General features: G+C 43.1%; 1 protein-coding gene and 1 long non-coding RNA gene across 4 annotated transcripts in view; one reads left to right on the top strand and one right to left on the bottom strand.

Moving 5' to 3' along the window:
- The window catches only part of tbc1d23 (TBC1 domain family, member 23), a 90,874-nt gene extending 88,937 nt beyond the window's left edge, over positions 1-1,937 (top strand). The window contains exon 19 of one of the 2 annotated variants that reach the window (XM_038801746.1): positions 790-1,937. In XM_038801746.1, the coding sequence (XP_038657674.1) occupies positions 790-871 (82 nt within the window). In that variant the 3' untranslated portion in view covers positions 872-1,937. The remainder of the gene's footprint in view (positions 1-789) is intronic. The other variant, XM_038801747.1, reaches the window with a different exon arrangement.
- LOC119968859 overlaps positions 1-12,654 on the bottom strand; it is a 69,517-nt gene extending 56,863 nt beyond the window's left edge. For both annotated transcript variants that reach the window (XR_005461255.1, XR_005461256.1), the window contains exons 1-2: positions 12,523-12,654; positions 3,564-3,676 (exon numbers count right to left, since the gene is read on the bottom strand). This is a non-coding gene — a long non-coding RNA (uncharacterized LOC119968859). The remainder of the gene's footprint in view (positions 1-3,563; positions 3,677-12,522) is intronic.
- Positions 12,655-12,736: the final 82 nt, after the last annotated feature.

Raw genomic sequence — 12,736 nt, 5'->3', positions numbered from 1 at the left:
GATGATGGTCGTATCAGGAAGAGCTTAGCTAATTTTATTATCTGACGGATTGCAGATAGGATGTATTTTATAGACGAACACTTAAGGAAAAGGGCTCTATTTCTCATTTAAAAATAAATAAATTTAGAGTGCCCAATTCATTTTTTCCAATTAGGGGGCAGTTTAGCGTGACCCTTAAATATACTGCACATCTTTGGGTTGTGGGGGCGAAACCCACACAAACCCAGGGAAAATGTGCAAACTCCACACGGACAGTGACCTAGAGCGGTCACTGAGCATTTCGGCGCCATGAGGCAGCTGTGCTAACCCCTACGCCACGATGCTGTCTATTTCTCATTTTGCATGTCTCCTTTAACCAGTGATTGCAGTGAGAGATAATACTAGTTTTAATACACATGTACCAGCATATGCTAGAAATAAGGAACACCAGATTGGTCGTTAGTCTGAATTTCAAACATTTTTTAAAAAATTTAGATTACCCAATTATTTTTTCCAATTAAGGGGCAATTTAGCGTGGCCAATCCACCTGCTCTGCACATTTTTGGGTTGTGGGGGCGAAACCCACGCAGACACGGGGAGAATGGGCAAACTCCACACGGACAGTGACCCAGAGCCGGGATCGAACCTGGGACCTCAGTGCCGTGAGGCGGTTGTGCTAACCACTAGGCCACCGTGCTGCCCTTGAATTTCAAACATGACATTCTAAATGTCACCCCCTCTAAATTTTGAATAGCAGAACTGTTAAATGGAAAATTGTCAGATGCTTACATCTTAAATGTTTTTCTGCAGGTACTTGATACCAAATGCAGGAGATGCGACCAAAGCCATAAAACAGCAGATCATGAAAGTCCTTGATGCACTAGAAAGCTGATAAACCGAAAACTCAAGCTATTGCCTTCAAAAACTAGAGACTGAGAACACACAATTTGGTGACTATTTCCCTTAGAATGATTAACCTACCAGAAATGTTGTTTCGAGCAGTGGAACATATGGGGCTGGACTGATATGTAGGTGTTGCATTAAATTCTGTTATTTGGTACAAAACCAACTGGGAATTATCGGGGAATTTGAACTCTCTTTGAGAACTAAGCTCCTAAAAGGTAGGCTTGTGTTGAAGGCAAAATGTTTGGTCTATTTGAATATTCTTAACTTATAATTGTTGATACAGATATTTGTTTTTTTTTCCCAAATAGTTTGATATGAAATTTCCTTAATGGCTAACATTTTCCCCTTTTGTGTTAATAATCACTGTATAGAAGTAACAGACTTTACCTTGGATGTTTTTGTTTAAGCACCTTTAATTTAAAAAAAAGTCTTTTAATACAATACAAAGGGACTAATATTTCCTCCAAGCTTTTAGCATGAAAATACAATTGCAGAGGGCATATTCAGTTCATGCTTTCACTGAAGTTGTGTTCCCCAATTTTCTGTTGCAACCTCTACTCTGTGCCTACTTCAGTAATATAATTTTCAGTAAATTAATGTAAACAAATTTTTGGTGTTACTGTATGCCGCTTAACTGCTCTTTATAAATGCAGCTGTAAATAAACTGGGAGAATTTAATCTTAATTTTAGCAATTGTTTGTCACTTAAAACTGTGCAGTGTAATATAACTGAGCATTTTACATGTCAAAAGGGTAATGTCAGGAATTTCTGGTTTACATACTGTTGCCATTTCAGAGTATTAAACACAGATTACTGCAGTATTTACAATAAATGTGTTTTGCTTATGTTTAACATGAGGCCTCCAGAAGAAACCTTTTGAGTTTGTGACTGCAACCTGTTTCAGCTGAATGGTTATGGCTATTTCTCCCTGTCACTATTGTTTAGTGTCGAGGGTTACGTGTGCACTGGCTTCATCCTTCCTGCATGCCAGTTATAAGCATCCTTTTGTCATCCATAGAGTCTGTATTTTTAATAAAACCAACTTGATCCTCTTTAGTTTTTTATTTTGTCTGACTGAGACTTTGCATGAACTCTTATAATCTGTGTTGAATTATAACTGAATATATCGGTGATGAATCATTATCTTGGTTGTCTCGGATTCTGCAGATACAGTCCTGTAGATTTCAAAAAAATGAATATGAATCCTAGATTTCTAAAGGAGTGAGAAAGGAAATTTCCCAAGGGATGTTGCTGCTTGAATCTGGTTTTGTAGGACCTGACGGGTTAAGTTTACTGAACTGAGACATTTGAATCTTGGTAACTGAGCTGTTTTCATCTGGAGCACCAGAAGAGCTTGGGCAACACAGTGGTTAGCACTGCTGCATCACAGCCAGGTACCCGGGTTCGATTCTGACTTTGGGTGGCTGTATGGAGTTTGTACTTGCTCCCCTTGTCTGTGTGGGTTTCCTCCCACAGCCCATAAATATGCAGGTTAGATGGGTTGGACACACTAAATTGCCCCTTAGTGTCCAACGGTGTATAGGTTAGGTGGGGGTTATGGGATAGGGCGAGGAAGTGGCCTAGGTAGGTGCTCTTTCAGAGGGTGGGTGCAGGCTCGATGGGCCTCATCCTGCGCTGTAGAAATTCTGTGGTTCTAAGAGCCAAGCTGGCCATGGGTCCTGTTCCAAATCTGCATAAAGTGATCATGGAATTCCACGTGTGTGGTCAATGAGTAAGGATGACCATGGTGATCATGTAGCTTGCTGGCACTTACTCTGTCCAGCCTCACTATGAATAATAGTCCGTTAAGCAAAGCACCAATGGGTATTTAGCAATTGTGGAGCCATCTCACAGCAAGGTGTCAATATTTTCAGTAAGAAAATAGACAAGCAGGTTTGTGTATAAAATATATGTTGCCAATTAACATAAAAGATCTATGAAACTTCAACCTCTCAATGTCAATATTGTTTTCTTTTATTTCCATAACATTGAAAGGATGCCAAAATTAACTATTGTATCTTGGTTAACTTTAAGAAAAGTATACTGCATCCTATATCTCTTATTCTTGCCCTGTCTTCTGTTGACGCAACAATCAATCTAATGATCACTCCTATGCATTTACTGTAAATCCGATCCAGTGCCAGCACCCTTAATCCATCAGTTCAGGCAAGCAGGATATTTGGGAATCCATTTTTTGAGATGTACTTGAGTTGGGGTGTTTTAGGATAGTGTACATGTTCTCAAGTCTTGACATTGCCAAAATATTACATGGACAAATGTTAGAATTAATCCCAAATTTAATTTCTGCTTTGAACCCATCCTAATGCCAGAAAAGCAAATGTAAACATCAACATCAAAGTTATCATCAGTATCAAATGTGAATTGCTGGCATTGTCCTAGGACAGGAATAAATAAATACACTTGCTCTACTTTCATCTTTGTAACACAGATACACTTCCACCAAGTAAACCCACCATTCTATTTGCTATGGTTTCCAAAGCATTTGTTTAAGCACTGAGGGGGAAAATGAATGTTCTACAGTAAGGTTATTGTCTAATGTCCCCAGGCCTGTGTGATTTCCTCACCCCAAATTACAGAATATGGTATTAGTACTTAGATTAGAGAAAGAAATTACAGGAGTATAAAAGTTGAAATACTGTTACTGATTATGAACTGACCTTTTCTGCCTGCCACCACCTGGATGCATCTCCACCAGGCAGGGCTTCTGCACACTCTGATTTCTGTTGAGGTATAGTGGAGGTGAATGTGAGAGTAAGCGGTCAGGCTGCACCTATGGAGAGAGAAAAAGTTAACATTTTAGGCCAATTACCTTTCATCATGACCTGCTGAGTGCTTCTAGTATTTTTTTGCTATTTCTCATTTCCAGCGTCTGTAGTATTTTACCTGTGTTTGATTATGTTGACTAGCCCTACTCAAATCAAGCATCAGTATTGATTTCCAAGGAGGGCCCTTTCGCTCTCCGGGTTGGAGGAGGGGCTTACCTCAGGTGTCCAGGGAAGGATTATATCCGAAGACGCAGTATCAGTGGAGAGAATAAAGGCTAAATGGGAGGAGGAGACGGGGCTGGTGTTGAAGGATGGTATGTGGAGTGAGACCATGTTGGGTTTATTTTTCACTGGTGGAAGTTTGTGATTCGGAGGTTGTTTGGGTGGGAAGTGTTGTTTTGGTGTGTATAAAATGGAAAAAGTTTGAATAAAAATATTTATTAAAAAGATTTTCAAGGATAGCAGTTAACTGAACTTTTTTTTGGAATATAAACATGTACAAATATGAACGTTTTTCACCTGAATTCACCATGTTATGTTTTGCTGATGTCAAATTTTTTAATCCTGGTCGTTCTAAAGCACCGTGTTTTATAAGTTCAATGTTTTTTTGGTTCAGTGGTAGCACTCTAGTCCGAGTCTAATGATTGCGAGTTCAAGCACCACTCAGAAAGTTGAGCGGATAGTTCTGGCTGACACTGAAGTGCAGTATTGAAGAAGTGCTGCAATGACTGGACTCCTGTCTCTTGGATGCAACATAGAACAGAACCCCATTTCGCTCTCAGTAAGTTCTGGGAGCGCTATTTGAAGAGCAGAGGATTTCTTCTATTGCTTTGTCAACATTTAACCCATAATGAGCATCATTGTGGGTTAAATGTAGGCAGGAAGGAGTCCTCTCTAGAATTTAATTTGATGCAATTTCCCTGTGAAAATTGTTGGAAAACATATTATTTAAGACATGTGGTTTAAGGTGCTACAAGTGCTAATTCAGCAGCCTGATAATAATGGGATTACCTAAAGTAGACTTAAAATGTTGCTATATTGCCATCTTTCCCATCACTTTGACATGAACACAACTTTGTGAGATGCTTATGTTTTGAAATAGATCTTTTTTTAAAATGTAGAGTACCCAATTATTTTTTTTCCAATTAAGGGGCAATTTAGCATGGCCAATCCACCTAACCACATCTTTTTGGGTTGGTGAGACCCACACAGAAGGGAGAATGTGCAAACTCCACACAGACGGTGACCCGGGACCGGAATCAAACTCTCTTCCTCAGTGCTGTAGGCAGCAGTGCTAACCACTGCACCAGCATGCCACCCTTGTTTTGAAATATCTCTAAATCCAATATCTCTTCAAATTCAAAGTGAGTCCTGGACAGGGTGCAATTGGGATTCCTGGTAGGCACCTCCAGTTGGAGAAGTGTCCATGTGACCTGAGGTTGCAGTTCATAGCACTCTGACAACAGAAAGTCTGTTGCTGAGAAGCGAGGAGAGAGGATTGGAACTGTACCAGAAACAGCTCTTGTCTGGTCAACAGAAAATGATGGGAGCAGAAGTAAAAGCACTTTTTTACCAGAACCGATTAAACTATTTAAAGGGGTTGGATACAGGAATCTCTGAAGTTCTGGATCATCAGGACTGTCGTACCCGGACGGATAGGGTCAGGTGTGCCTAACTGGTGGTAATCGGGTCCAGAAGACTTAGGCAGTGAGGAACGATTATCAAAGGGCACTGAAAGTTTTGACTTGGATGGAGTGGTGAACCTCTGCTGGAGTCACTTTGAAACTGTCTCTTTAATGCTATCTACCTTCCAGTAGCACAACATAGAGTTTCATAAAGAACTTTTAATGCAAAACCTATCTGTGGTTTGATGTATCAGTTTCCTGTTAATTAATGTTGATTCATTGTGTGTTTCATTTATGTGGATTTTTTGTTTCTTAAAAAGCTTAAAAAGTGAAATGTTGTCCTTCCATTATTTCCACTGGCATCAGGGTTCCTTTCTCTTATGGAATCGTAACGATTCCAAAACCTGGAGGCCAGAAGATAAAAATTTTAAGTCAATAATAATATTGATGTAAAATGATCAATTCTGTATTTTATGGTCTACAACCTCTTATAATAGAGATCAGGCGCTGAAGGAACCAACTGCAACAAATCTTGTCCTGAAGTGTGCTGTTCATACCAACCTCTGAAGCAAAATCCCCCAAATAAATTTGGCAGAAAAGCATAATCCAGGGAGTTCAGAATATCCCTGTTAGTCAAATAAGGTTCTGTTTCAAAGGTTAGGTCGCTCCCCAGTTTCACTTCTGCTCGAAAAAAAAATTCACTCCAACTTGGTTCACTTCTAACCATCCATGTGTATATTTGTTAGTAAGACTGCCTCCTGAATTTTGGAAAAAAATCAAATTCGTCAGTTGCACCACTCTATCAGGCTGGGTGTGGAAAGATTATTTAGCCTCGTCACCTTTGATTATGTTGCAATATCTTAAAAATCATTGTCCTCTGGTTAACAATTCTCTTTCCAGTAAATCTTGAATTAGGTATCTTAGTATTCCAATTTCCATAGTGGTGGGCTATTAATGTTTATTTGAGATTAATCCAAGAAAATTACAACTTTTAAAATTCCTTATTTGGATTTTGTTCCATATTTGGGGGCGGGGGGGGGAGCACAGAAAATGTAATGTAAATCACATTATTTGCAATTGTATCCTGGACCTGGCATTGGGGAGTGAGCCTGGACAGGTGGTTGAGGTTTCATTATGGGGTCATTTTGGGAGTAGTGACGACAATTCCGTACGTTTTAGGATTTTGGATAGGGATGAGGGTAACGATGCTGAACTGGGGAAAGGCAGATTACAATAATATTAGACAGGAATTGAATAATTTGGATTGGGTGCAGTTGTTGGAGGGTAAATCAACATCGGACTTGTGGGAGTATTTCAAGAGACGGTTGATTAGGATTCAGGAAAGTCACTGAGAGAATGAAGAATAAGTATGGGAAGTTTAAGAAGCCTTGGATAACGAGGGATATTGTGAACCTCGTCAAAAAGAAAAAGCAGGTTTTTTGTACGTTCTAGAAAGCTGGGGACAGTTAAAACCCTTGAGTATAAAGAAAGTAGGAAGCTACTTAAGTGGAAAATTAGGAGAACTAGGAGGTGTCATGAAAAGTCCTTGGCATTAGGGTTAAGATGAATCCCAAAGCTTTTTATTCATATATAAAAAGCAAGAGGGTGGCCAGGGAAAGGACTGGACCACTTAAGGACAGTGGGGGGAATCTATATATTGAGTCAGAGGAAATAGGCGAGGTACTAAATGAATATTTCACATCAGTGTTCACCAAAGAAAAGGACTTTGTGGAAGATGATTCTTGGGTAGGGTGTGTGGATAGTCTGAGTCACGGTGACATCAAAAAGAGGAGGTATTGGGTGTTTTAAAAGACATTAAGGTAGATAAGTTCTGGTCCGGGTGGGATTTACGCCGGAATACTGAGGGAAGCAAGGGAGGAAATTACTGGAGCCTTGACTGACATCTTTGTATCCTCATTGGCTACAGGTGAGATCCAAGAGGACTGGAGAATAACTAATGTGGTACCGCTGTTTAAGAAAAGTACCAGAGATAATCCAGAAAACTATAGGCCAGTAGTCAGTAGTAGGTAAATTATTGGAGAGAATTCTCAGCGATAGGATTTATACCCAATTGGAAACAAATGGACTCATTAGCGATAGACAGCATGGTTTTGTGTCTCACTAACTTGATCGAGTTTTTTGTGCAATGACAAGATGATTGATGAGGAGAGGGCGGTGGATGCTGTTTACATGGACTTCAGTAAAGCCTTTGACAAGGTGCCTCATGGCAGACTGGTACAAAAGGTGAAATCACACGGGATCAGAGGTGAGGTGGCAAGATGGATACAGAACTGGCTCGGTCACAGAAAGCAGAAGGGATAGCAGTAGAAGGGTGTTTTCCTGAATGGAAGGTTGTGACCGGGATCGGTGCTGGGTCTCTTTGTAGAATACATAAACGATTTGGAGAAAAATATTTCTGGTCCGATAGTAAGTTTGTGGATGACCCCTAGGTTGGTGGAGTGGCAGATAGTGTTGAGGCTTGTCAGAGAATATAGCAGGACATAAGGTTGGAGACTTGGGCAGAGAAATGGCAAATCAAGTTTAATCCGGACAAATGTGAGGTAATGCATTTTGGAAGGTCTAACATAAGAGGGGAAATATACCGTAAATGGCAAAACTCTCTTAGGAATATTGAAAGTGGAAGGGATCTGAGCGTCCACAGATCTTTGAAAGTGGTAACACAAGTGGACAAGGTAGTCAAGAAAGCATATGGAATGCTTACCTTCATTGGACGGGCCATTGAGTATAAAAACTGGTAAGTTATGCTACAGTTGTATAGAACCTTGGAAAGGCTGCACTTGGAATATTGTGCACAATTCTGGTCGCCACACTACCAGAAGAACATGGAGGCTTTGGAGAGGGTGCAGAGATTTACCAGGATGTTGCCTGGTCTGGGGGGTGTTAGCTTGGCAGAGAGACTGAATATACTCGGACTGTTTTAATTAGAACGATGAAGGTTGAGGGGTGATCTGACAGAGGTCTACAAGATTATGAGAGGCATGGATAGAGTGGATGGGCAGGCACTCTTTCCCAGGGTGGAGGGGTCAGTCACTAGGGGGAATAGGTTTAAGGTTCATGTGGCAAAGTTTAGAGGAAATATGCGAGGTAGGTTTTTTTACACAGAGGGTGGTGAGTGCCTGGAACGCACTGCCAAGGGAGGTTGTGGGAGCAGATACATTAACAGCATTCAAAAGGCATCTCGACAAATACATGGATAGGATGGGTAAAGAGGCACTAGCAAGTGCTGAGGGTTTGGCACGAGGAAGTGCTGAGGGCTTTGGCCAAGTGTAATATCATGACTGGTATAGGTTTGGCGAGCCGAAGGGCCTGTTCCTGTGTTGTATTGTTCTTTGTTCTTATTGCTATGCTAGCTGCAGCGCACTTGACATTTAAAAAAATGTATACATGAAATGAAATGAAATGACATGAAAATTGCTTATTGTCACAAGTAGGCTTCAGATGAAGTTACTGTGAAAAGCCCCTAGTGGCCACATTCCGGCGCCTGTTCAGGGAGGCTGGTACGGGAATTGAACCGTGCTGCTGGCCTGCCTTGGTCTGCTTTAAAAGCCAGCTATTTAGCCCAGTGTGCTAAACCAGCCCCTTGCGAGGTGAGAATCACTATTTATTGTCCATCCTCAATTTACCTTGAAAGATGGTGATGAGTCTCCACTCGTGTTGATTCTACTTCCTGACCTTCTGAGCCAAGATCATTTCTCACTAATGTTCTTACGTCACTCTTTACTGTTAAACTCATCCCTTTCGTCGTCTACCTGTTATTGGAGGAGGATATAAGTCTGGAGGAAGGGATTTGGATGTCAATGATTGGGCCTCACTCCATAAACCGAACTTGGCCAGTCTGGTGAATGGGGTGACGACTGATTTGAAGATGTGGGACGCCCTTCCTCTGACTTTGACTGGAAGAGTACAGATGATGAAGATGAATATCCTCCCGAGGTTTCTGTTGCAGTGTCTACCAGTATTTCTTTATTTCAGTGTCTATCAATGTTTAGTTTGGTAAGACCAAATGTTAATAAATTTATTTTTATGTGGGTGAGTGAGACCTCTCTGGTTCGCAGGGCATTTCTGCAAAGGGATAGACGATTGGGTGGGGGGTTGGCCTAATCTGTTGCATTCTTAATGGGAGACAAACATTGAAACGGTGTGGGGTGGTTTAAGGACTCTGATTCTATATGGGGAGGCTTCATGCATAGGAACGAGTCTGAGGGCCCTTGTTACTGCTCCACTCCCGTTCTCTCTCGTGAAATTTTCATCCAGCCCAGTGGTAATAGCCTCTGAGGATTTAGAATCATTTAGGTAGCATTTTAAATGAAGCTCTATGTTGTTGGTGCCTATTTGTGGAAACCATAGAGAGGTTTGTGAACATGTGGATGTGGTTCGCCAGCCAGCCCGGGAAAGAACCGCCTCATCCTTGATACCGTCTCATGTCCGATTCACCACTTCGAACTGAGTGAGACTTAGTCTTGCACATGACGAGGTTGAGTTAACCCTTGCAGAGTCTCACTCCAGATCCCAGCCTCAACGGCCTCTCCCAGCTCCTCTTCCCATTTCTGTTTGACTTCCTCCACCAGTGAGCTCTCTCTTCATCAGCTCACCATACATGTCCGAGATCCTGCCCTCCCCTATCTCGTTCTCAGACAGAATCTTATCTTGTAGTGCCGGTGGTAGCAAATTCGGAAACAAAGCCAGCTCCTTCCTGAATGCCCAAATTGCCGATATCGGAACCCATTCCCCTTCAGCAGCTGGTATCCGCCTCCAATTCCCTTAACTCCGCAAATGTCCCTGAAGCATTCTATCCCTGCCCTCTCCCACACCCTAAACGTAGGATCTAATCCGGCTGGGACAAACCTATGATTGCCCCAAATTAGTGCCCACAGTGACATGCCTTCCATCTTGAAATGCTGTTGGCATTGGTTCCATACCCTCAATGCCAATACCACTACACCACTCACACCGGTGAGAACGGAAGAGCAACAATGCCCTCAAACCCAACTTGGTAACGCTTACCCCCTCCATCTATCTCTGTCCAGAAACACCCTCCTAGTCCGATGTACCTTACCCGTCCATGAAAACTCATCATTTTATTGATCCTACTGGAAAAAGATTTGGGCACAAATATCGGGAGTTCTGTCAGACTAACAGAAATCTTGGCAACACCATCATCTTTTCCGTCTGGATCCTTCCAACTAACAATAAGGTTAAAATATTCCACCTCCTAAATCCTCCTTCATCCCCTCCACCAAATTTGCCAGATTTTAACTTGTGCCACTTGTATTCCCAGGTATCGGAAGCTCCCCCCCACAAGCGGAACAGCAGTTTCTCCAAGCCCTGCCCCACACGTTGATTGGAAATACATCACTCCTAGACAAAAATGAACTAAACTCCCCCAGTACCCCTATAATCCATCAAAGCTCTCCACCAGGATTGAAATATGCAGCAGATCGTCTGCTTACAGGGAGACCCGATGTTCCAATGTGCCCCCCACCAAAACCCAGCCTAACACCTCGAACAGATATGCCCACTCAACCCGGTTAAACTCTTACGCCACTATCCCCTATCCCCATTTCTGGCCTCCCATGGGCATCATAATCACTTTAACAATCTTCTAATATTAGCTGACAGCTGCCACTCTTTCACGGATCTCGTTTGGTCCTCCCCTATCACCAATGGCACAAAGTACGCATTGCCAGCATCTTCATCAACAGTTTTGTGTCTACATTTAACAGTGATCTCGGGCTGTATGAAAAAAATGAAAATCACTTATTGTCACGAGTAGCCTTCAATGAAGTTACTGTGAAAAGCCCCTACTCGCCACATTCTGGTGCCTGTACGGGGAGGCTGTTACAGGAATCGAACCGTGCTGCTGGCTTGCCTTGGTCTGCTTTAAAAGCCAGTGATTTAGCCCAGTGTGCTAAACAGCCGCATACCTCTGGGACTTGGTCCTTTTGCAAAATGAACGAGATAGAAGTCTGAAGACAGTGAGGGTGGAGCTCTCACCAACCGATTCATTGTACATCGACTAATAACAGCCCCAAATCCTAATCAAACATTTTAGAAAACCCTGCTGGGAACTTGTCTGGGCCTGGGGCATTGCCCGACTGCATTTAACCCACATACCGAATGAATTCCCCTGGCCCAATCGGAGCACCTAACCCCTACACCTTCCCCTCCTCAACCATCGGGAACTCTAGTCGATCCAGGTACCGTCTTGTGCCCTCATTCTCTCTCCCCCCACCCCCCCGGGCTCCATACTCTACAATTGCCAATAAAAAGCCTGAAATACTCCATTGATCTCACCCGACTCAGTAACCACCATGCCCTCCCCGGTCCGTCTTCTGCCTAATCTCCCTTGCCGCCTGCCTTGACTGATCTGCACGCATCCTGCTGGCATTTTCCCCATGCTCATACATCGTCTCCTAACCGAGCGGTTAGCCCACTGCCTTCCTGGCCTACATAAGCTCAAATTCCATTTGGAGCTTCTTCCTTAAGCGCCTCCTCAGGGGCCGCCGATCCACAGCCAAGTACTCCACAAATCTCTGCCTCTCCAACCGCTCCCCCTTCCTACACCTACACCCTCTGCCCCCGGATTAAAATGAACTTTCCTTTAATCATCGCCTTCTGCACCATGGAGGCGGAGACCTCAACCATCTTATGTTCACAATTTTGGATAGCCATCCTCTCTTCTCACAAATCCCCTTGTGGCTGCTGGGAGACCTTCTTTCCATCCGTAATTCCACCCAATGCGCCATCATGTGGTCGGGGACACAATCACCGAATATTACAACCCAGCCAGCCACGCCAATAACATTTTGTGCTGCACGAAAAAAATCAATCCAGCAATACACCCGGCGGACATGCAAAAAAAAACCCAAAAGTTCCTTCGCGCTGGGCCTCCCAAACCACCACAGGTCCACCCCACCCACTGCTCCATCAACCCCAACAGTTCCTTTTCCATCGCCAACACCTTCAGGGACCTAGGACACGACTGATCCAACACGGTATTAAAATCCACTCACCCATAATCAGCCGGTGTGTCCAAATCATCCCAATTTGAGGTGTAGATATTCGCCAGCACTATGGCCGCCACCTGCTTACCATCACAAACATGTCCCAGGGTCCGTCGCTATATTCCCCGCCGCAAAAGCCACCCTCTTATTAACCAGCACTGCTACACCTCCCAACTTCATGTCCAACCCCAGATGAAATACCTGTCGCATACAACCTTGCCTGATCCACTATCTTCGAATGGGTCTCTTGCTAGAACACTACGTCTGCTTTTACTGTTCAAATGAGCAAACACGTGACCTCTTAAATCAACCCAATGTTCCAAGAGTTCAGCAGAGTTGGGCACCCTCTCCCCGATCAGCCATAACCCTTCAGTGGGTTCCTCCAGGTACACGCCTTGCACACCTCCAGGGCCTC

Source organism: Scyliorhinus canicula, chromosome 7 (assembly GCF_902713615.1).
Source record: "Scyliorhinus canicula chromosome 7, sScyCan1.1, whole genome shotgun sequence".
Lineage (NCBI taxonomy): Eukaryota > Metazoa > Chordata > Chondrichthyes > Carcharhiniformes > Scyliorhinidae > Scyliorhinus > Scyliorhinus canicula.
Note: the sequence above shows the minus strand (reverse complement) of the source record. Positions and strands in the feature narration are given on the sequence as shown.